The sequence below is a fragment of the Hibiscus syriacus genome, unplaced genomic scaffold (genome assembly GCF_006381635.1).
Source record: "Hibiscus syriacus cultivar Baekdansim isolate YM2019G1 unplaced genomic scaffold, ASM638163v2 tig00111392_pilon, whole genome shotgun sequence".
Classification (NCBI taxonomy): Eukaryota; Viridiplantae; Streptophyta; class Magnoliopsida; order Malvales; family Malvaceae; genus Hibiscus; species Hibiscus syriacus.
Window position 1 is genome coordinate 4589664 of NW_024063078.1, and position 14186 is coordinate 4603849.

The 14186-nt window shown below is 34.3% G+C and overlaps 1 protein-coding gene and 1 pseudogene across 1 annotated transcript; both read right to left on the reverse strand.

Moving 5' to 3' along the window:
- Window positions 1-850: 850 nt before the first annotated feature.
- Window positions 851-3129, reverse strand: LOC120160505. Its single transcript, XM_039170913.1, has 4 exons — window positions 2938-3129; window positions 2605-2898; window positions 2421-2521; window positions 851-1606 (listed from the first exon to the last, which is right to left on the reverse strand). Exons 1-4 carry the CDS (start codon window positions 3090-3092, stop codon window positions 918-920), a joined length of 1239 nt encoding a protein of 412 aa, XP_039026844.1. The 5' UTR covers window positions 3093-3129; the 3' UTR covers window positions 851-917.
- A 4073-nt stretch (window positions 3130-7202) lies between these two features.
- On the reverse strand, window positions 7203-10298 carry LOC120160504 (annotated as a pseudogene).
- Between the last annotated feature and the right edge of the window lie 3888 nt (window positions 10299-14186).

Consider the following 14186-nt stretch of genomic DNA (forward strand, 5'->3'; position numbering starts at 1 on the left):
ATATTTTTTTGGGTAAACTTAATATTTAGGTACTCATCTATTCCTACAATTTCGTTTTGATCACTCGTGGTGACGGATTCACATGCATCTGAAGGTCGGCAAGTACTTACTCTGAAATTTGATTTTTTTGAACTACTATTTATTTTATTAATGATATCCATCTTGAAATTTTATTTGTGTCCACGATATTTAAAAATTTTATGTTGTTAACATATGCCTAAAAAATATTTTTAGATCAATCATTGATCACTTAATTATCTTTTTTAAATCATAATTAACGTTATGTTTGGGTTTGGTTTCAATCAATTACCATTAAAAATTAACAATGATATTAATATATCACCTTAAAGTAATACTATGTCATGATTGAAAAAAAATTATCATATCAACAATTTTAGTTATTTTTTAATGACGATTGACCAAAACAAAACATTATATATTATTTTGAAAAAGTAATTTAGTGACCAAAATGAAACTACAGAAATTGGTGTGTCTAATACGTAGTTTAACCAAGTTTTTTTGGTACCACTAGCACATAAATAAATAAAGCAGTGTGTGTACTGTGTAGGTAAGTGAATTAAGAGAGTGAAAGGTGAGAATTGAATGGAAGAAGAAACTTGCCTTTACACACGGTTTGTGTCGGTTCATCGGAACCGAGCAATCAAGGATTTCAGTGTCTTTAATTTATCTTGAAAAACAAAGATTAATTAAATTAATGTTGGGTGTAAGCATCAAATATTTAATATGGCGCAAGAGATGTGAGTTGCCACGCATGCGGTTGAGCAAAAATCATTAGAAAAATTCAATTCCAAAACCAAAAAAGAAGACAGGGTTTGATCTCAGCGTAGATCAAAATTTATGTAGACGGTTAAGGAGAGTGGTTTGGTTAGACTAATTCTATGAAAATGATGACTCAGTCAAGATTCAAGTGCTTTGTAAATGACTACGAAACAAGGGAGGATAGCCCTCGGATTAAACACAACTAACTCTTCCAGATTGGAGTAAACCCCGGCAAACGCCGCTACAGAATCGTACAAGCCAGCCGAAGAAGATACGCCGCCGCCGGTGCTATTATTATCATCCTCCAACGACGGCGCGTCATCCGTCACTCGCTGCACCCTCCCGGCAATCACACGGCAAACCAACATGGCCCTACGACCGTCCGTACACTTAATGGAGTCGTGGGCCCTACCGCTACTTGCCGTAGTGCGGACTCCATTGAATTCTGCGGCTGGCGCTGCCCCTCCTCCTCCATCAGCTTTGTTTTGGAACCCTTGTCTGATTATGGTGCAGACGCCGCAACCCGGGATGGAGCCGCACAAGCTGGACGAGCCACGCTCGCCGAGGGAACACGACAGGGTTGTGCAATGGAATCGGAGGAGTTCGTTGCCGTCGGCCGCGCACCGTGGGTTCTTTCTGGTGCTGTTAAGAGCGCGCGTTTTCATCGCATCGCGACAGTCCTCGAACCGTTGGATGGTGTGCTTGGTGTTGTGAACTTTTAATATCCGTTCGATCTTACAGATCGGATTGTCCTTCTTTAGCCAGCTGGATTTGAAAATGATTTCCACAATGTTCCGACCCGAATCTTCTGGCCCCAACTCCGAAACTACACCAACAAAACAAAAAGACTCGGATCAAAATTAAATGAAGATTTCGCATTGATGGGGAAACACTAATTTGACTTGTCGGTGGGGCATGGTCCTCACAAACCATGCAAATTTAGCATTACGATATGCACTAATAAAACATGCCACGTCATATGTTGATTATATTAATCAAATGTAACAGCTGTGATATTTTATATAAACATATGTAAATATGTTGGTGATGGGGCAAATTTAACGGCAAATGAAAAGGTTAGGGACAATTTCTTAAAAGCATATGTAAATTAAACTAGGCCAAAATATACAAATGTTAACCTAATTATAAGATATTATTTTGTTGAGTTATCTAATTATTATGAATCATAAAACAATATTTTTATATGTTTTAAATTTGACATTTTTTGTTAAAATATTGATGGTCGTCTGAGCTAAACATTAATATAATTATTGAAATATGGTAAAATTTAGTCTCGAAATCTCAAATGACTATACAATTAAAATGATTTTTAGATAAAATTTTATCATATCACCAGAAACATGTTAATGTCAAGCTTATACGATTGTCAAATTTTTAATGAAAAAACGAGTTTGGAATATATGAATAGTCAAGTAACTATTTTATAACTTTTAATAGTATAAAGACTCAACAAAGTAACATCTATAGTCAATAGATCATTTTGTAACTTTTAATTATTTGGGAACTTAACCAAGTAACACCCTATAGTAAAAGACCATTTATGTACTTTACCCATTAAATTAACTGAAAAAAATGACTAGTGGAAAATTACAAATGAAACCTCTAAGAATTTGGTGTACCTGCATGGCGAACAGCTTGATGAAGCTCCAAGCTTTCGATTTTTGGGAAGACCTCACCGCATTGTGAGCAGGCACAGATAGTTGTTCTTGACGATGGAAACCTGAAAATTTTCATAATTTTATTCTGGAAAATAAAGAATAAAAAACCAAATTATATATATAGATGGTAAAAATAATAATATACCTGCTGGGGTCAACGATCGTATGACATTCATAACACCCAGAAAGCTTCCTAAGTTGCATAGCTCTGGAAGAAGACGTCGTCTTCGTGCACCTGGAGCTGTTGTTATCGGATCTTGTTGACCCCGACAACGACCGAGACGATGAGCCATTCGCAGCTTTGCGTCTCAGCAGCGCGGTTTCTTGACCCACCGTGCTACTCTCGGGCGAGTTATCAGCTCGGTGAACGACCCTCGTGTTGCCATGAACAACGTCCTTGAAGCTGCATATAGAGCTACAAGAGGAACTGAGCTTCGAGTACCCTTTTCGATTATTAGGATCCGCCGAGTTCTTCGAAGGGTCGTGAACTTTCGACCCTTCCACCTGTTTGCAGGTGAGCAAGTTCTTGATTTGGTCCCAGGAAGACGTGGGTTGTTTTTGGGTTTTCTCTTGTTTCCTCCGCCGATTCGGCAGTTGTTTCATCGGCTCCGGCAAGGAAGCTAGTAGAGCCATAATGATAAAATAGAAGAGGAGATTCAGCTCTCTCTTGGGTTTATATTTCTGTGAAGGGACTAAGGGGGTAATAAAGGGGTAAAGTGATGGTTGCTCTTTATTTATTGCATTAATGTTTTCTTTTCACTTTTATTTCTTCAATTTTTTAGTTCAACTATTTCCTAATCATTAGGGATGGCAAACAGGTACAGTTTCGTGAATTATGTATCGTATCCGTTCTAATTGGAGTAAGGATGAGTATAAATTTAGCGGGTAGTGAGCGGGTGTGGATTTAGAAAGTGATACCCGTCGTGGGTAATGGGTTTGAGATTTTATCTACCCCGCATCGCCCGCCCCACATCCTCCCGTCCAGCTAAATATCTGCCCGCCCGCCCACTTTCTATTATATATGTAAGTAGTAGTGGATTTAAATTAGAGCAATATCAATTAGAGGAAATAGAAATTGATGATTGTAATACTGGAGTATCAGATGTCATAAGTATTGCCTAAAATTTTAAAATGTTATGTCAAAGAATAAAAACATTATGTCTTTGATATTTATGTTTCTAAACTTTAATTATGTCTTTTATTATGGTATTTTACGTACTTTAAGATCTATATTAACACTTAACTTAGATAATCCTTGGATTATTTTATTATGTTTCGTAGTAGACATGTTTTTTTATGTTTGTTGCTTATATATAATTTAAGTTTGCTTTTAGGCGGGTCTAGACTGGTACGTCACTAGTGGGTAGTGGGTGTGAGGATAGATTTGAGAATGTACCCACATGGACGGGTGTGGATTTAAAAATTTGTACTCATCATGAGTGGTGGACGGGTGATAGATTTAAAAATATTAGGTGGATATAGAGATGGGAAAGGGGTATCCACACCCGATCCGCCCGTTTGCCATCCTACTTATCATCATACAAGTTATGGACCACTTAATATAAATCAGGACTCGACGGTATCGTCCATTGAAATTGGACTCGGTCAACGGCCAATTAAATCGATCTGACGGTTCACCACTGTTTTAGTGGATGGCCTGCTCTTTTTATGTTTTTTTTTACGCCTTGGCCGAGGAATTGACGCAGTACCATTTGTTTTATTCATAACAATTTAATGTTTTATTTATTTTTATTAAAAAATATTACAATTTAGATTTAATTTAGTATTAGTGTTGCAATTAAAAGAAATTAAAATATGCTATAAAGGTTATTAAATATGAGTTTAGTTGACATTTATGATAGGTTTTTGGAAGCCTTTTTATAAGAAAAAAATTATTCAAAATTAAACCTTTAATTTATACATCATTAACAATATTAAATTAAAGTATAGATAATAAATATGAAACTTTATCAGCGTAGAGGGACTAAAATGATAATATAGACCTTAATAGTTTCATTCATAATTTTATTGCGTTATCATATCATATGAAATTGGAACCAAATCTCAATTATTATATTAGGTAGCAAATTATAAGTTTACAGGTATGTTCTAAACATGTTATAACTTAAGAATTAATGAAAAAAATTCTTCCTAATATGTAGGAAGAAGCTTTGCATGTAAATCAGTCGCATATATATTAATACACATATATATTACTCGCACAATTTATATATATATATATTTCCATGAATATCATTACTATTAAAATATATAGAAAGTCACCCATTTAACCGTGTTTAACGTTCAATATTTATATATATAGATTTGAGTGCGAAAACTAAGATTAAATATTGGAGAGATTAACTTGTTTAGATTCAAAAGAACAAATACCTAGTAAGGATTTAAACTTAAAAATTAGAGAGAACAAAACTTATTTTGATCAATATTTTAAGTAATAGGGACCTAAATTGTCACTTGAGAAAGAAAATTGAGGGGATAAGAACTCCTTCCAAGCATTATATGGCTCCATCCCATGATAAATAGATAGATAAATAAATAAAATTCATTTACGTCGGACGTAAATTTCTTATTTTTACATATTTTTAAAATTGCTTGATCAATGGAAACTAACTCATTTTTTTCTTATAAAAATTGCATCATCTACTGCGGTCACACCCATTCATTTTCATTATACTCATTTATATGTATATAATATTGGCAGAGGTGCGGGTAGAGGGTTGGAGAGTGTAGCACAAAAAGCAGGCATGTGCGAGGTTGGGTCATATTAGTTGTCCGACCATGTTCCTCTCTTATCGCCACAATTGGAGGTATATAATAAATTGAACTAAAAGCTTTCAACGTTTTGTGGTTGTCGTGAAGTTTCATGGACCGTTTTACATATACAGTATCAGCTCAGCTAACAGCTGATCTTCCATGCCACTTCTGCAAAATTGGAATGAATCTATTACAAAAATTCATAAATTTGATCCATATTATCAAACTCCCCCAAAATCAATTTCAATTTAATCCCTCCAAACAGTAAGACCAAACCTTTGTTTAATAAACGTACACAAGATGTTCGAAAACAAACCTGAATTGGATCCTATTTTGTATAGAGTAATTTGGGAAGGTTGCAGTATTGCTTGACGCTAGGGATGGATAGAAGGGAAAGTAGATGGAGGATAATGTTCCCTTAAAGTTATAAATATATATTAGATAATTTTGTATTTTCTATCGAAAATATATTATTCTTCTCTTAAAATTTGAGAGTTTGACTTCTCTTAAAATATTATAAGTTTTTTTTTTCTTATCATAAAATCATACGTCTGTCCCTATAATTACATAAATCTTTTTACTTTTGCTTCTTTTAATTTCTTAACTGAGTCTGCTCACCCGAGCATCAAATATTGAAATCTGCATGGTTAATGTGGTCAGTATAAAGAAATATCCTGCTCGAATTGTGTAGGCAGAGTATGGTGCTCAGGCATATCAATTGGAATTGATCTATTCTTTATGTTTTAGGGATGCTTCATCCCTATTGCTTTCAATGTCCAACGCTACGACAGCGCATGCTTTATCCTCTTCACTCATTTGAAGATTGTAACCTAAACAACACCTTTGAGAGACGACACAGAAATTAGAATTTTGGATTTACAAAGAATTTGGGAAGTTGCTCGGTTCTTCTAGCTGAACTATGGGAGATATACGAAGTTATCTATAGCGTTCGAAGATTTAATATCCGAAAACTTGAAGTAGAGATAGACAATGCCGAAGTAGTGAAAATTGTTAATAAAAGCTCCAACTCACTACAAGGTCATGCTATTGTGGAGATGATTGATAGGCGAAGTTAGATTTAGGAGCTCAAAGAAGATTGTGTTTTATACTCGCCCTTTACAACTGAGATAATTAATCTGCCGGAGTTGAAGAAGCGTCCCATATTTCAGGTGGCCACATTTTCCTTAAATGCAACCTCCCCAAAATGTGTCGTCTTTCTTTAGGCTTCAGAAAGGCACAAAGTCTCTGTCTCGTTACGTTCTCCTGGGGATTATTCATGGAGTTTTGAGTTGAATGGTGGCATTGCTGCTAGTTATGCAGCTAGTGCTATTTTATGACAATGGAGTTTTCATGAATGGCCAATTGGATGGCTTCAATGTTGAACTTGTCTATGTGGCCCCTTGCAATCAGTATCTTTTTCCCTCCGCAGCAGCTACCTCGTTATGATTGATGCAGATATTTGCTTATTGATCATGATCATTCAAAGAAAGAGGTAAGTGTTTTGTTTGACCTTGCATTCAATCATGGAAACACAGTTCAGAATAGAAATCAGAGGGAGAAAATTTGGGTTTAGAACTCCCAAAAACTCTGTAAATCTAGATAGGTCAATCATATTACCTGCAATCCAGCAAGTCCCAGCTAATGTTGGTGCCAACCAAGTCCCAACTTTCACAACCACTATCCTTGTCACAAAGCATACCAAGTAAAAGAAACCAACCATGGGAATCTAAGGTTTACCACGGTTGATTGATCTATGCAGTCTCCGGAACCCGAATTTCGACATGTTCTAGTTCTTATGTATGATTCAAGTTATTAAAGCATTGAGTTGCAGCAATTCCAGGAAAGTATGATTTCTCTCTTTCTTAAAGATAAAGCATTGAAATTGTTTTTAATTGCTGGCCCTGCAATTACCTGCATTAACTCTCAGAACAGTACTAATCAAGTAGGCAATAACTATAACTAAAAAGAATAACCATTTCTTTCTTCATCCAACAGTGAATATATCTCCAAACAAATTCAACATTTCCAGAAACAAAAGCAAGAGATGATGATACAGTGAATGTATATACACCATCTCGAATTCTTTTTTTTCTTTTCACCGAAAACAGAAAGTAAAAGAATGATCTCTACCACAACTGTTAAGAAACCGGGATATATCAGAGCCATCACTCAAAAACGGTTTATTGAACACGAGCATGATTGCTCACTGAACACGTTTGATGAACTATATATTGCACAATGCACACTGGACGACTAAAAATAACACAATGGAATGGTACATGATTGATTAGCCAAGACTTTAAACCGACTAGTTATGGAGCTTTGTGAGATTGCAAAGTAAAGCACATGCACTTATCTTTCATCGCTTCGGCTTCACTTCCGTACTCTTTGAATTTATATTCATCCTGTTTGAAGCTAGGGGGAACTTTGCCCTCACTGTAGCATTGATTACATAGACTGAAATGAGACTTCACTTCCTTAAACCGAGAACCAATGACTGGGTAACGGCAAACCGAGCAAACCTGGCGCCCATGACGGTTCCTATCTCCGGTTTCTAACTTCAACAGAGTGGACATTATACCAAATCCCATCTGGATCATCAAACATGGCAAGAAATTCACTGTACGACACCATCGAGGAATCCGTTTCTCCATGAACTTCCAGCATTTCACTAATTCCATGAGAAGGAATATAAATAGCCCTCAACATTTTGATGTACCGTACAGCATCCACCTTTCTAATCTGGGAACCACCTTCATTTACTGGCCGCCATAACAGTGCATCAAAGGCAATCCTTTTCGTTTATCCAGGGGTCCATTACAAATGGGGGCAAGAACAGCATAAACATGCCCAAGTCCACCCTGCCCGATCCAGTTTCATCCAAGACAGAGAGGATTCTTTCATTTATAGCTTTTACAGATCCTTGGAAGGTTTCGGGTTTTAGAGAACGAAGTAATCTGCGCAGAACTTCTTCCAAATTAGGCTTGCGTATGGATTTCAGAGGAGCTCCACCACCAGAGTAGGAGACCGGTACATCAGTTTCATTCATTTCCTTCTTCAAAAGATCTACATCGCACCGACTCAATCTAGTAATTCTCTGGAAAGCCCTAATCTGAATAGCATTTCCTAAATCCTGCCTCAATGTAGTCTTCTCGCCCACGGTCTTGAATTTCGAAGGCTCTACTATAACAAAAGCCCCTTCTCCATGGCACCACCACCATTACTCTTTACCTTCTTCTTCTTCTGCACCTGTTCATATGGTAGATGGCATCATGTAACTCGACCCTATTCGTCGTTTCAGAGCCTCCTTCAAAGCTTTCTTAGCTTCTTCAGTTTCTCCAGCCCCCAACAATGACACAGCCTTATGAGCTGCGCCCGCCAATGATTCGGCCACACCGCTAAAACCCTAGTGTACATCTCAGAAGCTCTCTGAAACCTACCCAAGTCCATATAAAGCCCACCTAGATTGTACAAAGCATCAACATGACCTGGTTTCAGGTCGATAGCTTTTTGGAAAACCTCGATCGCCCTCTCATCCTCACCAACAGCATGCAAAGCAGATGCCAAATCACAATGCGCATCGGCATAATCCGGTTTAATGAAAATAGCCTCTTCTAAAGCCTTAGCAGCTGCCCTATATTCCCCAACCCCAAAAAGAGCACTACCCAAAGTTTCAAAGCTCTAAAATGAGTAGGACAAAGAATAGCAGCCTCTCTATAATACTCACAAGCACTTAAAACCATACCTTCTCCTTCAAGAGCAATACCAAGATTAACATAAATTTGAGGAAGTAAGTAACCCCATTGATTCCCACCTGCTTCAGCCGATTCCAATGCCAACAAAAACTCATCTTTTGCTTCATTACACTTGCCCAACACATACAAACAATTCCCAGCTCTAAAATGTGGCCTCACATCAGTTGGCTGCAATTCACAAGACCTTTTGAAACTAACCAAAGCTTCTTTAAACAATTGATGCTCATACAGTACCCTTCCAATGGCCATTTGACCATCAAATGCTTCTTCTCTTGACCTTGCCCCATCGGCTCTACTCCTTAAAGCTCCCAATTCTTTGACAAAAATGGCGTAATCAGGCCCTGATTCTTCCCAGTATACCCTTTTCTCAGAAAGCTCTGCAGAGGGTCCTAATTCCCTTGACCACCCAGCATCCGAATAGGCATCGAAGTTGTCGATTTTTAATTTCCCTTCTTTTGCTTGCTTTGATTTCAATCTCTTCAACAAAATTTCCAACTCGTCGATGAGCTTCCATGTGTCATCGAAAACTATATCGTGGTGCGGCGACACCGCCCACGCCGCCGTTCGTTGCTTCCTATGCGACTCCGCCACTCCCTCGTCCGCAATCGACGAAGACGCCTCGGAAACGATCGACCCACCTTTGGCCTCGTCGGGGTTGAGCTCGAGACCCAGCGCGTCGAAGTCACGGTCGACGTCTCCCGCTCCGTCGTCGTAAGTTCTCAACAACCCGTCGTAAGTTAACCCCTTTTCACCGTCGATGAACTCCCCGTAGGTCCGGAAGACTTCGTCGAGGATAGCGTTGATTTGTTCGTCACTGAATTTGACTCTGGGATTAACGGCGACGACCAACGCTGCCATTTCGTCCCTGCTAAGACCCCCATCACGGTTGTTGTCGAATTGCTGAAAAATCCTTTTCACCTTCTCCGATCTACTCCCTCGCGTCGCCATCTCCTCCAACCCTTAATTTGTTTCTCTCTCTTTTCTCTGAAAATTAAAATGCCAGCCAAAGCCAACCAACCCACTAAAGCAAAAGGAAAATTGGAAATGAGGGACCAAAGAAAAATAAAAAAAAGTTTTTTTTTTTTGCTTTACATAACTCAGAAAAGATTGAGGGAGGAATAAAAACAATAATTGTTGATTAGAGGGTTCGTTGTAAGATCCGTTTTAGTTTGGTTAATTTTAAAGTTTCAAACTTTGATTGGACCAGGGAAGAGGAAACTAAGTAAAGGGAAGAACTGATGATGAAGATGAATCCTTTTTTTTTATGGTTCAGATGATGAGCGCGTGGGGGCAACAACAGAGAAACCCCACAAAACCAAGAATTTTTTCCTTTTTTTTTTTTGATTTTATGTTGCTGGGGGAATGATTTTTTTAAAATATTTTGGGATGAATTTTGAATGTTATTTTGTGAGAGAAAAGCTTGGTTAACAGTTGAGTCTAAAACAAAAGGAGCTTATTTTAAGGCGAGAAACTGCACTAATTACTAATTACCGTCAACTGCCTTCCTCTGTCTCTGCAATTGCAATTCGTTACAATTACATTATTTTGTTTTTTAACGTAAATGCTACAAAAATCATATTCATTAAAATAAATTAAACAACATTTATAGCACTTATTTTGTTTTCCAAATAATTGTCCAAATATAAAAAACTAAAAGATTTTTTCTTTAAAAAATATATTTACATATCACTTTATAATGGATGAAATTATAGTTTATATTCATCTATTGTTTATTTTGATTTGATTAATATTAGATGTAATTCGGTCATCAATAACCTTTATTTTATATACATATTTTATAAATCTACAGTCTACTTTTATTTATGGTATAAACCTTCATATTTTCTTATTAAAATGGTAAATCTTTTATCTTATTTCACATAATTTTTTAAACTTGTCTAGTATAAATTATGTCCTCGTAAAATTAATGTTATTTTAAATAGACTATTTTCACTAAGAAATTGATTCTTTTAATATTTCAAATTTTTAAATTTTAATTACAAACATTTAATTTGAATCTAATTGACAAAGTCTCTTAGGAGTGATAATCGTTTAAATTTTAATAGTTATGATATTGATTTTTTTACAAATAATTATAATCATATTATATTTAAATAATAAAAAGTGTAAAATTGTAAGTATATAAGTAAACCCACCTCTAAGTCACATAATCACATAAAATCAAAAGGAAAAAGATAAGTAAACTGAGTCAACGCAATAGTCTATTAATAAAGTTGCTTGTTTTGAAATTATTTTCTGGCTGAGTTGGGAATTGACGACACAATTCAACTAAAACAACAATAACAACAATAATAATAATAATAATTAATAATAATAAAACAACCGGATGTATATAACAAATCATTTTTAAACTACTTAAAAACTTGAATTCGATTAAATTAATTTATTAAATATTAAACTAAAGTTTAAACTCAAGCTCCATTAATTTTTTTTAAATCCAATAATATATTATATTGATAAAAGTATAAATTAATAATGTTAAATTTTATATATGTTATAAATTTTAAAAAATCAATTAAACTCAAACTATTTCAACCAAATATTATAATACTCGAATTCAGTATGATTAATAACTCGCGTTATTGGAAAACATCTCGTTAATTATGGAATCAAACTTATGTTTTTAATCAAGATGTTTTATAACACTAAAATTAGAGCAGTAAACGAGCCGAGTTTGAGTATTGTTGAGTTTGTCTTGAAAAATGTATATTTGAGCTCGACTCAAACTTGAAATAAAATTTAAAGCTCGACTTGATTTGAAAACTCATGAGCTTAAAATTTTCAAACTCGACTTGTGTTCGAAAAAACTCGAACTTGAAATATTCTCATACTTAGCTCGATAAAACTCAAATTCAAACGCGAACTTGAACATTAAGTACATGAAAGTCTTGTATTGTATTTTTAAAACAAACAACATATAAATGTTAATATTATTAATAGTTTAATTTTAAAACTTTAAAAAATTAATATATTATTTTTTCAAGTTGCTCACAAACTTTTTAATTTGGATATCAAATAATTTACTTCAACTCATTAATAATTCAAGTTGAATTCGAGCTGGATTCAACTCTATTCAATTAAAATAATAATAAAATTTTAACTGAATCGATCTCATGCTATCTATCTCTCTTACAGTCATACGTGAAACTACATTTCTTATTAAAAAAACGCCACTGATATTAACAATGAAACTCATATTCTCATGCGTTTCCATTCTAACAATCCCGTTAATATGCAATTATAGTTGAGTCTCCAACTCACATCATCACATAAAATCGGAAGGATAAAGATAAGTAAACTTAGTCAAACAAGATTCTACTAAACAAAGTTGCTTGTGTTTTAAAATTAATTTCTTGTTGAGTTGGGAATTAATAATGCAAGACAGCTGGAAAATAAAAACTACAACTAAAAACCAATTAAGAAGAAAAAACACAAAAATAAATAATTTAACACATTAGATTCTCCATTGCTTTATATATATGTATTTTATTTTAAGATGGACCGAGAGAGTGGTAGAAACATCATTTTTTATAAAAATTTTAAATTATCATATATTTTAATTTTTTTATGTTTTTATTAATAATTTGATTTCTTCCTTTAAAATTATAAGTTCGTCATCTCTAACACAAAAACATATATCAATCCCCATATATATTATTGTATTGTTGCCAAAATAATAATTTTAGCCTTCATTTATTATTTCATAATGTTTAATTTATAAATTATAAATTTATCAAGATGTACTTATGTGACCAATAAATTATTTGTGGATTTGAAAATTTTATATTTTATCATAACAAATTTTTAGATATAATTAATTTAAATTGTATAGTCAGAATAGTGGTTAACATTGTTACAGTAGTATTGTTAATTGAATTAATATATCCAAATGATCAATATGTCCTACTTAAGTAGTGCAAATTTATTATAACTAAGTTCCCCAACATTATCTTATTAAATTTAGACTAGCCATACGTAGCATTTCAAACAGATGAAGGCAAATTTTCAATCTTTTGATCATCTCTACTAATTCATAACGAATTTGGCTTAATAATTATTATTGCATACAATTTGACCTAATCGATTGGGAATGTCAAAGCTAATTCAGAACTTAATATACATAAATCTCTAGCTTATTATAATATTACCTCTTTGGTAGGTTCATCAACCAAATAAATCGTACTTTAATATTTTAGTCGGTAAAGACTCCCGAGTCTTTAAATATTCATGTTCGAATTTTATTTTTCGTAAATCATATGAAAATTATATTTAAATTTTATTCTGATTTAAATCTTGTTATCTTTTCTCAGATATATCTCAATTATCATTTGAGAGAATTATTGAAATATATTAGATATATGAATTAATGAATATAAATTTAAAAATTAAAGTCGAAAACGGTGTTATTTGTTAGTCCCCCAACTAACTAATGTATTTAAACAATAAGAAAAATGAAATTGATGCATGTTGTTCCAATTTAAAACACAAATTATATACATTCAGAAGATGATTGAACAGCTCATTGAGGTTCCAATATTCCCAAACATTCTCAAGGACCGTATTTTAATTTATTTTTCAGTTGCACGTCTTTGTGGTTAAGCTATTTGAAAAGCAAAATCCCTTTCAAAGGTCAAACTATGTATATGGTCCCTGCACTTTGTGCTAATTCCGTGGCTTATATCTTTTAAACATAGATTGACCGGACATATACATCTCGACATTTTTTTATACGATATTCCCTCAACTTTTCTAACAGTTTTCTTAAAACTCGAGTTTAATTCAGTTGATTCATTCGATTTTCTTTGTTCGATATCTGATTTTTCTTTTCCAGTTTTGGGACATATTTTTTGAGGAAATTATGGCTAAAAAGCGAATCCTAAGTACCTAATTGGCAAATTCTGAAAAAACTTGTCTCTACAGTTGGTCGTTACAAGGCAAATAAATAACGAGAAAGTACAGCGGTGAAGGGTGAGTTCTATCTGTAATTTGCACAATTTTACTGTTCAGTTTCTGTTTACGGTGGTCTAGATGGAGAAAGTTTTGGTACAGTATGTTACACATAACAACTTTTGGCAAAATAGTTTTACCCATTATTATTTCTTTAATTATCTGAAGCAGGGAAGCTCAGCAACAAAGAAGAACTCAACTGACAATTCCATGGAGAAGATGCTTAGCA

Bases quoted from the DNA above. Each gene is read 5' to 3' on its own strand.
- LOC120160505 (XM_039170913.1), bottom strand. From the start codon at position 3,092: ATGGCTCTACTAGCTTCCTTGCCGGAGCCGATGAAACAACTGCCGAAT. The intron at 2,899-2,937 runs TTCGAAGAACTC...TCGAAAAGGGTA, and splicing joins GGGTCGAAAGTTCACGACCC to CTCGAAGCTCAGTTCCTCTT. The intron at 2,522-2,604 runs GTATATTATTAT...GAAAATTTTCAG, and splicing joins ACGATCGTTGACCCCAGCAG to GTTTCCATCGTCAAGAACAA.